The 19,571-nt window shown below is 37.0% G+C and overlaps 1 protein-coding gene across 1 annotated transcript in view; it reads right to left on the reverse strand.

Annotated features, from left to right (window-relative positions):
* The window catches only part of gpc3.L (glypican 3 L homeolog), a 227,096-nt gene that overhangs the window by 37,790 nt on the left and 169,735 nt on the right, over positions 1-19,571 (reverse strand). The window contains exon 7 of the mRNA XM_018230004.2: positions 14,293-14,449. Within this exon, the coding sequence (XP_018085493.1) occupies positions 14,293-14,449 (157 nt within the window). The remainder of the gene's footprint in view (positions 1-14,292; positions 14,450-19,571) is intronic.

Genomic DNA, 19,571 nt, shown 5'->3' on the forward strand with positions numbered 1-19,571 from the left:
TTGGAATCTGCAACATCTACTACGGGGCTGCTTTTGAGAGTTAAATCCAGTGGATGAAGAGAAAATGAAAATAATGAACCATTATTTTCTGAAGAACACTCGCTTGGTTGGATTAGATAAGATTAAGTCAAACATATCTGTTTAAATATAAAGCTTTTTTAATATCTGATCTTTATTAGTGGAGTCAATAAATGAAAATAAAGCAACCACGTCTTTTTAAACAGCAGTTTGAATTCTGCTTTGCTTGATTTTGCTTTAATAGCTTCCTGCCAGTTCAGTTGATTAAGGTAGTTCTTCCTCTAGATCAACTAGGAGTTAAGCAAGCTTCATTTAAGCTGGCCATACATTAAAAGATCTATTTGTTCGGCATTCTTTTCATAATATGCCCACCTTGAGATGGGCTATATCAGCCTGATCCAATCTAGGCCCTAGGGCCAAAGATTTGGATCACAATAGGGTTGCCATCTTTCCCCACTGCTAACTCCAGGCAAGGCGGTGATGTAGCAGGGGCGGTATGGTGGCGTCACGGGGACGGGTGGTGACTTTGGTGAAGTGGGTGGTAACATTGCGGGGCTATGACCTGCCAATTGAGATTGGTCTATCGCAAAAATTGGAAAATTGGCCAGGCAGTTTTGACCCGGGCATCACTTCCGATAAAGGGGCTATCCAGTTCCAAACCAGACAGGTGGCAACCCTTAATCACAACAATAGTATACAGGCCGTGGGGTGGGTACCTGGGGCAGGTGGCCCCATAGGAGTGGACTGAAGAAGGTGAATCAGCAGCTATAATCTGCCTAATTATGGCCAGCTTTAGACAAAAAGCTTAAACTTGATGGACATGTGTCTTTTTAAAACAGAATTACTATGTAATTAAACAATATTTGGGGCAATAGTCAAAATTGCAAATTGTTTATAATAGTTATTTAACAGTATTTCACAGAAGGTTTTGCTAATATAAAAATCATTCTCAGTGGCCTGAAAAACAACACCGGATGAGCCAATGAGTCTGAAGTTGGACAGGCTTGAGTTTCTGTGCAGCAGTGACCTAGTGTAGAGATTTATGCAGGATCTATTTTTGTAGCCCTCATAATGTGGTCACTAATAAGCTCTGTTACACCTTTTTTCCCTTATCACTAACTCTGCTCTTGTGTTGCCCTTTTCTCCTGGGGCCCTGGTGTTGTAGTGACCTCTTCACCCCATCTATTTACACCCTTGAGGGTTGTGCAATTTCTACAAAGAATATCTGTCTTCCTGCGGATAAATACAAAATGGCAGAAACAGCACATGATCTTGCTTTCAAGTTGTTTGATTTAACAGTATTGTTGGAAAAAAGACAGTACATTCCTTTACTGAGAAATCACGCCTGGTCACATTGTTTTCGAAAGAAGTAATTGATAGCACATGTTACAAAGCACATATAACATGAGATGTAAGAATGGGAAATTTAAGAAAAATAATGTTTATGTAATAAGCATGGAAGAAAGAAAAAGAATGTTTAATATCTTTACCAAATCTAAAAGCTTCCAGGGTTTGAAAAATATTTTACTTGACAAGTACAATGAAAAATAGAATTATCATTACACCAGAGAATGGGTGGAAGGGGCTGGAAACTGCTCCACATATACAGCTGAATATAAACTAATGAGCATTACAGTTAATCTTTATAGTCAAAATAGTTCTGAAGAGCAATGTGGTACAGGGCCATTGCCACAGGCCATGCAATGGTAAGCAGGGACACTGGAGTGTCTATTCAGCTGACTGAATTAGTACTAATAGTAGTTGCAGAACACTGAAGGGGCACAAGGGGTCTCCATAATGTACTTCAGGGCCCTTCCTTCCTTCTGCATAGTGCAATGAATGAATGCTCCAAAAAGGCTTTTTACACTGATTAGCGTTAATTCAAACAATTCTTGTGGTGATTCCTTGGGTGCTCCGCCTCTGGCATCCCTTATACATTCAATTTATAGTAGCAGTTGGAAACACTCACAAACGCAGCATAACTGCAATTAGGCTCTTTTTATTCCATTACCACACAACATGTTTCGGGCACCTGGCCCTTTCTCAAGTGTGAGATGAATGAATGCTCCAAGGTCTACCCAGCCCTATTGGCTGCAAGATATATAAGGTAAAATGTGAAAAAAGCTTTTTCTTTATGTCATCGCTTAGAATAGTGATGACAGAATAGAGGAACCCCATGGATAACCATCAAATGTAACTTAGTAAATGTGTTGATACTGGCGCATCATCTGGTATTTGGCTAGTATTAGACAAAGCTTTCTTAGTGGGGCTATGTAATAACAAGTGCAAAATTTGCTCCATGTCTAGTCAGATTTTCTTTTTTGTTTTCTTTTTGTTATAATAGCATGGCCAGTAAATGCTGCTTTCTGTTTGCTTGCTAAGGACCTCTAGACCTAGAAACATTGCACTAGTTTACTAAAGTAGGGCATGTTATGAACCTGTTTCCCTATGGGTGGCTCCATTTTGTTCTGGTTCCTGAGCCTAATACCAGAGTCATATGCTGGAAGCGCGTCAGGATGTTGCACAGCAGTCTGGCAGCCACCAAAAATAGGCTGGGGCTGGAAAGTCTGACAAAACAAGCCTGAAGGAGTAGGATAAAGATTCAGAGCCAGGTGAGCTGGCTATGGGACTAGAGAGTTGGAAAGCCCTTTGGAGAAGATTGTAGATCTGTCCTATGCCTGAAAAGAGCAATCCTATGAGGAGGCTTGACTGGAGGTGCCCTCTTCCCCCCAAAGTGCACTTAAAATCATCGTACGATCGACTTCCCCATCTCCCGACAAGCCACTAACCATTCCAATCAAATAAAGTACAAAAGAACAGATCAGTCGATGTTCTGCCCTGACAGCAATCGTACAAAAGTTATGTCCAACAAAAGCTAGTGACAGTCTCCCACTGAAAATCATACGATCAGCAATACATGCAGAGATATTATCAGCAGCCGACAGAAATCTTTTAACCTGTCCGATCAACCAAATGACCGATCTCCTCTGGACGAAAAATGTCGGGACTCTCCACACACGGTCCGAAAATCGTACGAATCCTCGATTCGATTGCGTCTATGGCCAGCTTAAGACAGGCATTTTTGGATACCAGTAATTCTGCTGCCATAAATTGATCATTTAAATTGACTTGAGTTATAGGATTTTCTTCTGTTAGTATGAGGTGGCAAGCTAAATTAGAGTTCCTTATTGACACTTTGCTAGGAGTGTTTCCTGTAACAGGTTTAGACAGAGTTATTAAGCTTTTGGGAGACTGTGCCTGTAGCAGTTTTGTTCCTAGTGGGAACACTTGCATTTGAGTTTCTAAATTAGGCTAGGTGGACACACCATGCAAAGGGTACCGGGAAATCAATCGCTCCCCATACAGTGTGCAGTGATTCAAGTTTGTCCTTTGCCACAGTAGTGGTAAGACTCTCCAGACACAGTGATGACAGTGTTACAGTTCAAATAAGAAGTCAGTGGAGTGAAATGAGAATGGGAAATGTTCTTCCTAACCAATGACACAGTGAGAAAGTCAATTCTTCCACCAAAGCACACATTAACATTGGTGCCTTTGCTCTCAATAAATACATATATTTGACATATTCAAGTCCAGACCCATTGCAGGTGCAGATTTTAACCAATCCAATATGTTGCATGTTGGGGTGGTGGCTCCTGAAAGCACTGTTGGTCTAAATGATATTCTTTAAAAATAGATCTTTTTCCACATATAATGACTTCTAAAAGAGGGTGATGACAAGGCTATATCTGTTCCATAAAATACATGTACAGCTGTCACTAGCTTCTTAGTAACAGGGATCTATCTCTGAGGAGTTGTGCTAAAATGCTATGTTATAGCAAAAGGTAAAAAATTAAAAATAACTCATTTTTCTGCCTTGATTAGGTGTGTTTAGAGACAAATGTGAATTCTGTTAGCAACTGTAATGTCTGAAACACAATAGCAGCTGTGGATGTCTATGTGAGAATTATAACCCAACATGGTAATTTAGCCCTGATATTGCACGATATGCTGATACAGGTATTTAGTCTGAAAAACGACAGACTTATGCAAAATGGGACCCACTCTCCCATAATTGTATGAAATTCAAATCAATTCCCTTATTATAATCAATGTTAGTTAGGACTTCCCAGTCCTCGGCTATGCAATGGTTTCCCAGATCAGAAGCAGGTGCAGGCTGGTAAAAATGGGGCTTTGTATTAGTGTTACTAAAGAACGCATATTCAGAATGCCTCTGCTAATGTCGATATCAGACAAAAATCCTGCTTTATCTCACGCAAATAAATTGCTTGCCTTCCTGAGATTAGAGAGATTTAGGGCAACCTTTGTTCCTCAAAGTATGAATATAAACCCACTCTATATTTGGCTCACAATATAGTTCTTAGGGAACAAGTAGGGTGCTATTTAGAAAATTCCACAGTCTGTGTTTGGCTTGTACAGGCAGAGCAGCTATGCAACAAGGAAAATATACCCACAATTGAGGCTGTAGGTGTCCTGCAAAGATAATTGTAGTGACTGATATGTTCCTTGCTTGTTTGCTTTAAACAGAAGTTTGTAACAGACTCCCAGCTCACAGTTTAGCTGACAGCTACATAGATAAGAGGGGAAACTATTTACCTAAAAGTTCTAGCTCCAGGGCTTGCTTTTGTATCTCAGCTACCATATAGTTCTATATAAGGATGCATTTCATAATGTTCAACAGTGCAAAAAAATATACAAGTACACATGAAAAAGAAACTGCTAATGTCAGAAAGTGATTCAATCTAATGGCTGACATAGGATTCACATAGAAACTGATGATAGGCTACAATTCTCAACATAGACCTAATAAATAAGGATTTGATAGAACTGTGTTCTGCCTATAGTTATAATTGTACAATATTGTTATACTCGTTGTGTGCCTGGGCCCTCCAATGATTTTTTTTTTAGCAAGGTGGTGCCGACTATTTATGCCAGTGGTCTTACAATTTAAATCTAGTGCTTTTATGGGAAATATTGTTTAACGTAAAGATGTAAAAAAATACTTTATATATCTGTTACAAAGGGGAATGTTTTGAGATCCTTCTTAAAGGAGAAGGAAAAGCTAAAATTAAGTAAGCTTTATCAGAAAGGTCTATATAAATACACCAGTAAACCCTCAAAGTAATGCTGCTCTGAGTCCTCTGTCAAAAGAAACACTGCATTTCATTCATTCTATTGTGTACACATGGGCTTCTGTATCAGACTTTCCTGTTTTCAGCATAAACCTTCAGGGCTAGGGCTTGAGCATGCTCAGTTTGCTCCTCTCTCGATTTTCCCCCTCCCTCCTCCCCTCCCTGCTGTAATTTGAGGCCAGAGCTATGAGTGAGCAGGAAGAGACTCAGGCAGAAAGTGATGCCATACAAAGCTAATATGGCAGCTGCTATCCTAAAGAAACAGAGAGCTTCTATAGCGGTTTACTCAGGTATGGTAAAGCATTCTGCAGAATAAATATAGTATTAGAGCTTGCACTATTGTGGCTAATCTATTAGCAATAAACTGCTTCAGTAGCTTTCCTTCTCCTTTAAGGGAGATCTAAAGGCAAGAAATAAAAAACATTTTCAGGCAATCCAGGTTCTCATCTTCTCATCTTGCCTCATGCCAGCAGCACCCTTGCCACTTTAGAAAAAGCTTGACAGTGTAGCAGGTTGGAGGGCACATATTGCACCACTTAATGCCTTCATCTCAGTAATCTTGCCACAGGAGCACAGGCAATTGAAGCTGATCCAAGACCATCTCCTATTCATTGACTCACCACTATGGGGCCTCAGACAGAATGTAATGCGGCCAGAACTCATCACTGCCAGTCCTACTGTGTAGCTCTACTTTTGATGCACAGGTATAAGGGATTATGAATCTCTTTTTTTGGAATCTGGTTAATGCAATTGGGCTTTATTTCTCCCTTAAAGTAATTTGTAATTGTTTCAATGGCAGTGTTAATGTTATTTTGTGTATAGTGCTGCTACAGTGAATGGGAGATTGTAAAACATGCAGTTATATTAAATCCAAGCAGGTACAACCATATTAGCCCATTCAGTTTGCAATCCTCCAATACAGCCAGAAAAGAATTCAGGGGCCTGAGAGAATGGGTTTATCTTACATCATCTTAAATCCCTCAGCCCCAGAGCGATCCATGACATCTGTTTAGAATACTCAAATCTTCTTTTTTTTGTATGATGGAAGTGAAACCAGGTATTTCAAGTATGCTACACTGTAATTATTACATTCTTTAGACAAGGCCTATCAATCAGCTCTCCAGCAACACAAGCGTTACTGAAAGTTAAGTCATCCTTAGAGAAAGGAGGGGTCCATGTACAGAAATCAGTCATCAGACTGTATTATAAAATTATACAAACCCCACATTGTAAGCTTTCTGCTTGAATACAATGGGCTGTAAGGTTTATCTTGACAAGCCCTTAGCACAAGACACCTGGTTGGCTTAGAGTGGCAAAAGTCCTCTACTGGTGGGAATGCTTCTTTATTTTCCACTTTTTATCTTCTATAATTTATAGATGTAAATGTTTATAGCGTTATGGCAGATAACTTGCTGTTAAGTACCCAATACTGTCTTGTTAATTGGCAAAGCACTGTTCTGTTCTTTTTTAACTATGTTCAAAACATGCAAATAATACTTCAAATACAAAATCAGTGTCAATTTATATTTTGCCTTGCAATTCATAATGTCATATTACTATATTATAAGCATCAAAATAACGAGCACACGGCAATAACTACAGAAGGCTTAACCACGGGAGTCCAATGGCTGCCCTTTACTTATTCATGTAGATTAGATTTCTACAAGCAGTACAAGAAGAGGCAAATGTAAACTTCAGATTCATGTTAATAGACATAACTAGCAACCAAACTGTTAAACTTGCAAAATGATTTCATAACACTAAATATTTCACCATCTCCTTGCTACGCAAAACTGTGTGTGACATTATAAAATAAAATGTCTATAATGTCTATCACTACATACCGTATAATGTCTATCAGAGAAAAGAGGTGCTGAGGTGGCAACCATGCTTCTTTATCTGTATTCACAAATTAATCCAGGGGTCCTAGAAGCCCAGAAAGTGGCATCAAGGTGAAAATTAAGAATAATCATAATTTCAGAAATAAATACAGAAATAGGGGGATCTTTAACTGAGCTTGACGGAGAAGGTCAGGCTCATATAAATTGCAGCATTACAGTCTACTTGCTAGGGTGTGCTAATAGCACAGCTTGACAAAAAAATGGGTGGAAACCCGACATTCCTGGATTATGATTTTGTAGCTTGCCATAAATCCAAAAACATTCGAAATCTACTCAGAGGAGATCCGTCTGCAGAAACCCAGAACTTGCTTATTTGGAAAGAATTCTTTGAAGGCTTTCATCTTTCCTACTGCAGCTCATTTACTAAAGGAAAAAAGCAAGCTATCATTGTGAGCACAATAATATATCACAGAGAAGGGTTGTGTTGTTTAAAGCTCTAGTAAAGGCAATAAACAGCCATTGGAGGTAACACATGTCAAACACAAGGTTATTAAGAACCAATCGAGTGATGTGGGAAAATGTAACATACAGAATCTTCTGCTCTGTGATAATAATTTGATTAATTGTTTGCTTTACTGAACTGTGTTCAGTATTTATTTAATTGTGAAATTGGAACTTCTTTATTATGGCTTTCCTACTTATCTGTGGATAATCTGGGGAGGGGTTGCGTATTGCAGTTTCTATCCCATAGCCAAGATGCTCAATAATGTGTTGCAGATGGGACACAGTCAGTATACAATACAAAAAGGCTCCAGCTTTTCCCTATTCTACTATAGTAAGAGAATATTGAATTTATTAGCATATACAACCCATTAGCATACTGTATGTTTATAGTAAGTTACAAGCTTTTAGGATTTACAAGTATGTTTAAATCATTAAAATGTACCCTGTCCACAATATTTACTGGGTCATAACAACTGAGACTCCAAAGTTTAACTTGATACAGCAGAAGATAAAGAAAACCTTTAAGACTGTAAAAGTGCATCTGAAAACAGATGATGTTCATGTAACAGTGCCACAAGGTCCAGTGTCCTGAAGGTACAGCCAATTCTACAATCTGCAGGAGGAAATGCATTATGGGCCAGATTTAATTTAGCAACAAAAAGGTTTATCAAGTGAAAAGTCACGGATGAGATTCAATTTGAGATGCAATTCACTTCATACTCCTCTCTAGGTTTATCACATGACATGTTATTGAAGTCTATGGGAAAAAAACTGGAACTGAATTTGGAGAAAAATTTTAAGAATCTAGAGAATCGAAATGAATCTCGTTCATTACTTTTCACGTGATAAACCATGAGATACTTTTTCTCACTGAATTGAATCTGGCCCTATATTTGAAAGGTGCTGCAGTGCTAAATCTGCAGATAAAAGCAAAGTAATGTAACATAACTAAAACCACGGTCACTCATTTGAAGTAAGATCAATGCAAGTTTGAATACAATTCATTTGAACAGCACGTATAATAACACAGTCCTTTAAACTAATAGAATGTAAAAAAAAAAAAATCCACATGCTGTATAGTTGATATCATGGCCACTTAGAGGCTTGGTGGGCCCTGGGCAAAGATTGAATTAGTGGGCCCCCTCACCATCCTGAGTTGTGAACAGTGGTATTGGGTGACGAGGGGATTGAGATTCGATCAGAGCGAGGGGTGTAGCCTAGTAGGTCGTGGGCAGCTGATGACATGGAAGGAGTCATGTCATAGACTTACAGTTTAAAGACTGGGGGAGTAATGCAAACACAGTCATAGTGGCCCCCAGAGGGTCCTAAGCAAATGTCCTTTTTGACCATTTATTAGAGTGAACCTGGTTGATTTGTCTTCAGATTTTGTCCAGAAGATACCCTCAAAAATAAATACTAGTTATTTATTATTACTACTAGGCATTGGACAATTGTAATATAATATCCCTGTCACTTTCTCCTTTGTGCTACTGTATGAGCAAGGTATGTGCTGCCTGTAAAGATGTGCCGGGGAGGTGTGTCTTTAAAAACAAAACTGGAAAGAGATTCCTTGGGAAGTTTTTTTTAAAGCAAAAAGTTAGACACTGGCTGCTGCAAAGACAGAAGACTCCTATTGCTGAGGAGGATGTTGATTAAAGGTCCTATTGGTGGAGTCTAAGATTTTGCAGCAAAAATAATTCCTCTTGCTAGGCTGAAGGGACTGTGAGAAGAAGAGGGGCTTGAGAAAGAAACCAGGGCTGTGGTTGAACATTTACTCTGAGGAGTGAAGGCACACAGCTCCAATGAAGTGACAGAGAGCAGATCCACAGCAGTGACATCATGAATAAAGGTTGCCTGCCATATATAATATATTCAAATTGATGTTATGGAAAATGTGAGATCTTGGAGGAAGCTGCCATGCCAGTTTTTTTATGTACACCAGTTTCTCTGTACACCTCCACTTGAGTTCTGGCTGGGAAACATACTCTACATAGATAGGACAGCCTTAAACTTGAAAATAATTGGAACCATATTCTGTAATTCATAAACAGTCCTATATTTGAATTGCTTAGCAGGGTGGGTCTTAGATTCAAATATGAACGGTCAGTATGAGTGGAACCAATTTTGCCTGTTTTAATCACAAAAATAACTATGTTTTTTTTTGTTATTTCTTGAGTTAAACAGGGCCAAAAGGGAAATTGGATTAACTGTATTTTTGCAAGGTAGATAAGGTTACCAGTGCACAGATAAACAGGCGTCAATTATGCAGGAGGATTATCTGAACTAAAATACCTCGCAAGGACCAAACATGGAGTAGCTTCAGTTTCCCTGTTTGCTCTCTTTAGCTAAAGGCAGTGGTCCCCAACCAGTAGCTCGTGAGCAACATGTTGCTCTCCAGCCCCTTGGATGTTGCTCCCAGTGGCCTCAAAGCAGGTACTAATTTTTGAGTTCCTAGCTTGGAGGCAAGTTTTGGTTGTATAAAAACCAGATGTACTGCCAAACAGAACCTCAATGTAGGGTGACAATCCACATAGGGGCTACTAAATGGCCAATCAGAGCCCTTATTTGGTACCCCAAGAACATTTTTCATGCTAGTGTTGCTCCCCAACTCCTTTTACTTCTGAATGTTGCTCACAGGTTCAAAAGGTTGGGGATCCCTGGCTAAAGGAATAACAAAAAAACATTGCTTTTTATGTGATTAAAACAATCTGCAAAATGTATGTCCAGCATAATTCATTGCACTGATGTTGTAAAGAGGGTATACTTCCCATTTAATGCAAATCCTGATTACATTACATTACTATTAAAGGTACTACCTGAAACCTGTAAACATGGAAGTAGGAACTTTCCAGCAGTTAGCTTTAATCTACATTTACCTATTTTTGTATTTCTTTGAAATGGTACGAGTCTAATGGTGTTAACTATTTCAACAAAGAGTAAAGTGGTGAAGCAAGTAGGCGTCAGAGACCATTTGTATAGGCTGCTTTGAGAATTATGTGGTACATGAGTACATATGTACTTCCTTCAGTGATTTACTAATCATATTTTTGCTTGGTGATCACCACAGCTCTGGGAAGGGAGGGGTTTGTATTTACAGAGGGCTTCTCATAGATATTTCTTAATAAAAACAATAAGCAAAAAGTATATTCAGCATAAGCCATAATTATTAAAATTAAAAAATGGACCATACTACTCTCCAGTAGTATGTTGAAGAAAAAATGCAGTGTACATAACTGTTCATTATGTATTTCTGTAATTATTTAGGGGTTTGTAGGTATTTTCTTTAATTTCTGTCTCTCTTCAAAGTGACTCATAGGCATATATTTACTACCTTACAAATATTCTGTTTAGGCAATCTAAAATAAGAAAACATAAGGCCAATCTTAATCTCTTGCTAATTTTTTACCAGTCTTTTATTTAATAATATATATCGCTTTTTACCTAAATCCTGGCATGATTTTTATTCTTGCTACTATGGTCAGGGACCCTGGCTGACGTGAAGCAGGTTCATTTTTATTGTTATTATGCATCTTTCTTATATTTCTATTCAGGACCACTTCTATACATCCTTCATTGTGACTTTTTCTTAAAGGAACAGTTCAGTGTAAAAGTAAAAACTGGATAAATAGATAGGCTGTGCAAAATAAAAAATGTTTCTAATATAGTTAGTTAGCCAAAAATGTCATGTATAAAGGCTGGAGTGACTGACTGTCTAACATAACAGAACAGAAAACTACTTCTGGGTTAGTCAGCCACATGGTACATATCTGTTCAGTGAGTTTGCAATTGATCCTCAGCATTCAGCTCAGATTCAAAAGCAACAGATATGACCCATGTGCCCCCCCCTCAAGTCACTGATTGGTTACTGCCTGGTAACCAATCAGTGGAAACCAAGAGAGCTGCAAAGCAGGAAGTTGGGTTTTGGCTATTATGTTAGACATCCAGTCACTCCAGCCTTTATTCATGACATTTTTGGCTAACTAACTATATTAGAAAAAATTTTTATTTTGCACAACCAATCTATTTACCCGGTTTTAATTTTTATACTGAACAATTCCTTTAAAGGTTGTTCTTCATTATGGCATTTAGCTCATGGTTTCCTATGGTTGGTGACTCTAGCAACCACTGGTAGTTTAATGCCAAACCTGAGAGCTATAAAACAAAAACGTTAATCTACATCATACTATTGAACAGTTTATCAAAGACTACCATGAAATTTGCTTTAACACGAGAAGAATCTCCCATAGATTAAAATAATAAATTTTATATCAGTTCTATCTTTTCACACAGGTACTTTCAGCCAAAATTTAGGGGGTGAAACTTGTCTGAACTCTGAATGAGAGATACACAGATAAAAGCCAAATAGAATTTGATAAAAGTGCTCTGTTTTGAGAATCTCTGGATGTTGAAACTTGGAAATCTGAATCTGCGATGTTTAATAGTCCTATGACATTAGCTATGAGGCAGAAACTATGCATCTAATTTACTGCACACAAATTTCTTTGGCGTTGAATAATTCCCAGCTATGATAAAAGGCAGAGGCAAATTAGTAAAATCTGCATGTTTTCTTAGCAAAGCTCTGTGGATTTGGCTATGTTGTAAAACTGTCACTGATTCTTAAAAAACACAAACAAAATAACAGACACTAATGAAAAATGCACATCAGTGTAACATTATAAAGTGTTCCTAAGAGAGGGATGGTGCAACAACTGTTTCATAAGAGCAGCTTTTAGTTCTTCGAGTAAAGCCAAAGCTTGTCTGTTCCTGTACTAGAGCTCAAACTTTTTCAGTAAAATCATCTGGTACCCTTAAGACCCTGGTTCATTACTATATACTAAGTTAATTGTTGTCACTTGCACAGTTGCACTCAGTGTCTTACAATTTCTAAACATAATATGCCCTCAATTTTGGCATCTCTAGCAGAGGATTTTTAATTTATGTAGGCAAACTGTATCAATTTTTGTATGTGTGCGAAAATACAACTGATTTGGAAAGCCCCGGGTTTCCAAACATGTCAATATTAAATTGATATTGAAATCTGACTTTTTTGGAAAGTTCACATTCTGTTGAATCCAATATGTGTATATAGGTTTTCTTATAAATATTTCTGCAAATTGCAATTCACAATATCTTATTTCTCACATATCCTTACATGCAAAGATTAAATATTCTAAATATGAATGTCATATGAATGAACAGTTTGATGCCCAGTGTGCAAAGGATTGTTAAACTATGGGCCATATTCAATTTAAAAGTGAAAAAAAAAGTCATGGACGAGATTCAATTTGAGATGCAATTCAATTTAGAAAAATGTAACTCGCTGTTTATTACTTAAAAACTCTATTGAAGTCTATGGGGAAAAACTGGAACTGAATATGGAGAAAAGTTTCTTCTCCCCAACTTGAATCTCGTCCATGACTTTCATGTGATAAACCTTTTTTCACACTTCAATAGAGTTTTCAGTTTTTCTGAATTGAAATGCATCCGGCATGTATAGACCCCTAAATGAAAATAGTGATCATTTCAGCAAAATCAACACATATACTGCATTTTATGTGAGGAGAAGCCACAGAAAAAGTTATACTAAGAAAACCATATATTTTTAAAAAGCGCACATTCTAAAAAAATCCAAAATGGCTGAATGTCTTTCTACTCGAAATTGCAAAGCTAATTATGAACTTTCTGAAAATCATCTCAAAACTTTCATCTTACAGTATCTAATCTCCCACATGTTATTAGGATAAAGCATACTAAAATGATTGTCAAGGGTCTACAGAACAGTTTAATTTCCAGTTATGTACAGTATATTATTTCCAAAGTATCTGCAAAGTAGGGATCCCAAATAGGAAATAGTGTGTGTATACTGTCATATAAGCATCTGGCATGTGTTTTGTAAGCCTCTCCAACAGTAAGAATACCACAGAAAACCATATACATTTTGCTGAACCCAATATTAGTAAATATGTATTTCTAATTCAAACTCAAAACCAAACTGCAAAAGTTTTCTAAACTTTTTACAAAATCTCTAAAAATTGGTTTAAAGCTTTCATTTTAGAGCATCATATACTCTACATATTCCTAAAACATTCTAAATATGAAGGAAGGGCTCTTCTGAACAATATCAAAAATGAATAAAAATGCCAGGAAGGCTGCAAACATCACCAAATTGATCTCTGGACCTCTTCCGTTGACTTATCCAGTAATTCAGCTGGTTTTAGGTTTAATAGTCAAATTTGATTTCTTAAATGGCCAGAGTATGATAAATCTCAGAATTATAATTAAAACTCGAATCGAGTTTGGATAATTCACAATTCGAATATAAGAGTTTTGACCAAAAACAATTTGGAAAATTTAAATTTTCACTTTAAACTTTAATAAAGCTGCCCCAGGTTTATTGTCATTTTAAAGGGTTAAAAGATCTATATATACAGCTATATAACTTACATATAAGAACTCTCAATACACACACTGCTGTTGTAGTAAGAAATGTCAGCATTTTTAAGGAAATAGTGAACCATCATTACGACATGGGGACCCATTCAGGCTCCACACCAATACTGTAGGTTAAGACAAGCCAATACAAATTAACATGTGAACAAATGGTGATTCAGGACAAAGGGATTTCCTTTCTTCCTTCTGCAGATGGCCCTAAACTCCAATTGTGTATACTATCAGGGGTTAAAAAAAAAGAATGATGCCAGTTTTGTAGTATATGAAATCAACTATCAGGCTTGAAATGATCCCATTAACATGACACTATCAGGATGTGTCTGTCTTACCTGGAATAAAACGCAGTTTGTTCCTTATCCTCAAGCTATTTTTGCCTGATCCTCCATCACAATCATCTTCATCGTCACAGTCGCCACTTTCTGCTTCTTCTTCCTCTGTGAATTTGCCAAGGTATTTTTGTCGCTGTGATGACATTCCCTTTAAAAGCTGAAGACACATATGCAACAGTTACTTAACTGTACCATGTACTATAGCTGATTTACTAAACTTTACAAAAATATCATATTTTGAATATCGACCTTTATTCGGTGATGTCACTGCAATGCAAAAAATATATATTCTGACTGGGTCCTGTTCACATTGTATTAGACATAACATAATCTACCCTGAATCCTAACTGACAGTCTCATGAATGGAGTCTGCACTATGGTTCCTGGACTGACATTTTATATTGAGATTACATAGTGTATTGCTGTATGTAGAGGGGATGGTTGTTTCAAAGCCACTTAGAATAGCTAATTCAGAGAGTTTAAAATTAAAATTGTATGGCAGCGTTCCCATTTTAGTGGTTTCTTGGGTAAATGTACCTTTATCCCTACTGTCTGCTTCTCCTGGATACATAAGAGTTAGACTCCGTTTAACACACACATATAGAAGCTTTACCAATCATCTCTTTCTATTATTATAATGTGCTAATGTCATATATAAGAAATATTTCTTCAATACTGGGTATTTCTTTAAAAAATCCTTTTGTTTTCTTTTTCTCCCTTCAACATTCAAAGATGTACATGGGTTTAATTAAGAGAAAATAGTTTTGAGAATTGTTTTACTAACAAAATATAATATTTGTCCAAGACTAGAAAAACAAATCTTAAATTGTCATTAAATTATATCCTTGTGGGAAACTCCCCACTGTGAGGTTGGAAGTGCTTAACACAACAACTTTTCATGTGCTGAAAAGCAAAAGAAAAATCCTTAATCTGAATGATCGCTTTAGAGAATGGGTTCATTAAGAGCTGAGAATTTGTATTTATTGGGGAACAAATGGATAAAGAAGCAAGTGTTTTCGTGTACATTCTGTTTATGGATATTTACAACCACTATTTTTCTTAAAAACTTTTACAAAAAAAGACAAAATGTTTTATTTGCAAGCAGAAGGAACAAAATTAAGTTGCCACCTCCTAGTTGCACCTGCCACTCATTTGCACAACTATTCGCACTCCCTGAAGTGTTACACCCATACAAAAGGAGAGGCACATGGGTTGGACCTGCATCCCCCAGAACACACCTCCAATGCATGTCATAAATGGTGAGCAAGAAAGACAAGACACTGAGATCTGAACTTTCATTGCACCAGAGAAAGATATCTCTTGTATCTGGCATTAGTAAATCAGCCTTTAAATTTCTTGGATGTATGGCACACCAGATAGTTTGACCACCTCCGCAGTGCTTAAGCAGAAAGCAGTGGCAGTCTACATGCCTGTTTACATGCATGTACCATGTGGAAAATAATCTGCCTGTGAGCCCACATACAGACCACCATAGCAAGGTCTACTTTAGCTAAAATGTGTACCATAAACCTATGGACATCAGTTGTAGACAGAAAGGGGTGTTTTGACCAACTGTTTCTTAGGCCTCATGTATAGAACACTTCTGCCTGGGATCTAGCTTCACTTTTTTACTCCCCATATTAAAATCTTCACAAAGATCCTCTGTGCTTTGAGTAAATACAAATACACAACCACGAATATTTTCACACAATGCACATTGAAAATCACCTGCACCTGTTACACCAAAGTTAGCTCTGTCCATATAAGAACAATACATTTTTGGTCTCATTTACAAAAAATGGAGGAAGATGCAAATTACACCTGCCAATGGTACAGGGGCAACTTCTCCATATATGAGCCTAAGGGGCTAACTTTTTTACCCATTAGTGCCTATACAAGTAGTAAATTAGCCCTTCTTTCTATAGTTTCTCTTTGAATCAAGTTAAAGGCCAATTTAACATAGAACCCCCAAATGTACATTCCCAGATTTAACATTACACTTTCAATGCATTGCTATGGATTCTTTTCCCAGGTATTATGGTTTTTTTCACTGATTGTACACCAAAAAGGTTACCTTTGTCCCTTTGAAGTTTGCTTATTTTTTTGTCATAAATATCTTACTTTTAAATTTTAGAGTGACTCCCCTTTCATATTTCCTACTATTATTTTCAAATGCATGAGAAATCATTTTCCACTCCTTTTTCCCTCTGCGCATGCATGCCCAGGGTCATGACACACTGATGCTGGCTTTCTTTCTTCGACGTTTCTCGAAGTTGAACAAGGAGTAAAAGTTCTGAGCATGTGTATGTGCAAATATGTTTTCCCCCCTATTAAGTGCCCTGGAAAATATAAAAATGACTGTATATGGTAAAGGAAACAAGATTTTAACGAGCTAAGATAGAAATTTAGGTTTGAGAGTACGCTGAGTTATATAGCTTGAGAGCAGACTGTATTAGAGAGTATGTTAAATAGAGTACTTAATTTAAGAGTGGAAGAAACGAGAGGTGGAAGAGAGTATCACAGCCACACCCTGAGGAAAAGTGGGCCTATCATCTGTTCCAAGATGGAATTGACACCCCAGCAAGCATCCAAATATTTTCCTACATTTTAGAAGGATGAGTGTTAATGTTTAGACATTTCTTGTGAAATATGTGATTCAATATTTATTTAAATAAAAAACAATGCGTAGCATAGGGATGGTGCACTTACAGTCCGCTCTTGCTGTGTTCCATATGCTAGACACTCTTCTTCAACAGCTGGATGGATGGGCCTTTGACATCTCCAGCTTAGTACATATATGGTCAAAGTAAAATTAATTCATAATGTAAATTCTACAAAATCATACTTTAAATGAAAGCTATGAGTGAAATACAGGCTTTTATTAAATACTAAATAATGCCTTAATAATGTTCTGACATTTGATATTATTTATTAGCATTATTCTTTTAGCACCACTGTTGTGCTTTTTCCTGTTATACCTGTGCAACATACTTATTATGACATTCATGCCTTGAGAACTTCATCTCAGGCAGCATTTCAGCAAGTTGTACACATAGAAAGTTATCAAATATTGCAGATACAGGTACATTTAAGAAATGAACTTTTTATTTACAATACTTGCAAATCTTAATGTCTTTCTTTAAAAGTGTATAGGGCAGACAGCTGCCATGCCCATTATGTAGGCAATATATATGTAAGTGCTGATGCCACAGGCTGAATAATGCCTATTAAACTGTTATCTTTATTCTTTGCCCATATTAGTGCTGTTTCAATGTCATTAATGGCCAACTATTGTGTGGAACAGCACTTTGATCTCTGACGGTATTTTAATCTGGAGAGATTATCTCTTTCTAAGAACAACCATGAGTTCTGTGATTGTGCTGCTTCCATGAACTGATCCACCAAAATCTCCAAAGCACAATGCACTACAATACACTAATCACCAACACAAAGGGATGCTGTTCCAACACACCAAAGCAAACTACCATTTTTTGCAACATCTACATTGAAACAAGAGGAATCATATTAAGTACCTGCATAGTTAGCTAAAATTGAAAAGCTCTGAAGCAGAAGTATCTCCATTTCTGAAGAGGAGACAATATGAATTTGTTAAGCACAAATGACTGGTGCATAGCTTCAACAAATGTTCCAAATAAGACTGTGTCTGCACAGCTCTCTTCTTAGCTTTAGTCAATGCTTGATTACTTCATTAAAGGAGTATATTCTTCTCCAGAGTTTTCCCCTGTGAAAAAGCCATAGGTCTTGTTCACATTAGACATTTAGGGGGTTATTTACCAAGCCTCTAATTTTCCTGGTCAAGCTTATTGGGGTAAAACTCAATTTTTTAGTGAAAAAAAAAGCCCTAACATTTTTAGAGATTTGTTACACACCGATGCTGCAAAAAGCCCAAATCCGAAAATTCGCCATCTCACAAATGTTAAACTCATGTATAAGTTAATGGGAGATGTCCCTATCCCGATTGGAAAATAATGTACTGTGGTCTGTGCTGGGTTTAACCCAATAATCCAATAAATTCAGGGTTTTTGGGAAAAAACCCCCAAAAAATCAAGCGATTGAGGGAAAAAAGTCTGAAAAAAATTGTACGATTCTGGTTTTCTCTCAATTTTATCGGGTTTTTTCTTGATCTGATATATTCAAGTTATTTTATTAATAAATAAAACAAAATCAGGCAAGGGGGTTTGGTTGAGCTTTTTTAGTTTTAACAGCCATAAATTCAGAATTTAACCCCCTTAGTACTGTGAAGTCCCTGCAATAGGCAGTGTTCTCTCCATTTAATAGAACTCCGTTACAGGGCATCTACACCTGGAAAGGGACTTTTGCTGCCAGTTTATATAATCAGAAAAGGCAGCCCAGTAATTCTCCACTTCTCTACTTGTAGTTACAATATAAAATTAGTTTTTGTGAACATGTCCTAGAACCTAATAAGTTTATAGAGCATGTGAAACTTACTGAAAGAAAGAAGCCATTATCTGAGGATTTTTAGTTCTGGACTGCATGCAGCAATTATATCCTTTGTGGGGAGGACTGTTATGTCCATAAACATCTTTTCCTTAACCAGGTGGGACCAAGTGCTTGCAGGTTCTTTTTCAGTTCATTGTTTATTATTAGGTATCACACATTATGAAATCAAATATCCTTCATGCAAAATACCACATCAATACTTCTGGAAACAATGTGGCATGCTAATAACAAAGATGTGTTTGTACTACAACCCCAGTATAACCTAAAAATGAGTGGGGATTATTTTCTTATTATTACTGGCTTGATAAAAAAAAAACCTTTTAAGATATCCTAGAGAAAAAAAAAACTTTTGTAGGTAAGTACATATATAGTTATATATACAGGAGATGGGCAAAAATGATCAGTCGTACCATCTGCAAAATACAAAACAATTCAATAATATATAAGGGTTTTGTGAAACCAGGAAAAAGTACCAAAACGTAATCACAATGCACAGATTTCTCACAATCTGCTGGAAGGGATAAATAGTTTATAGGGATTGTAAGTAGACTGGAGATCTGATTAAAGTATGTTTGGAATTCCAGAGTAGGGAAGGACACAAAAAGAGATAACAGGATAGTTTGAGAACACAGAAGTCAGACAGCAGGTAGCATAATCAAGACAAGCCAAGGGTCAAGAACTAGAAACAGATGATTCAAAAGCTGGAGAGAACAGTAAGGAGAAAGCAGTACAAAGAAATGGCAGAAAAATAGGCCACATTCCAAATGGGAACACCTTAAACTGTAAGCTCCGCTAGG

The sequence above is a fragment of the Xenopus laevis genome, chromosome 8L (genome assembly GCF_017654675.1).
Source record: "Xenopus laevis strain J_2021 chromosome 8L, Xenopus_laevis_v10.1, whole genome shotgun sequence".
NCBI lineage: Eukaryota > Metazoa > Chordata > Amphibia > Anura > Pipidae > Xenopus > Xenopus laevis.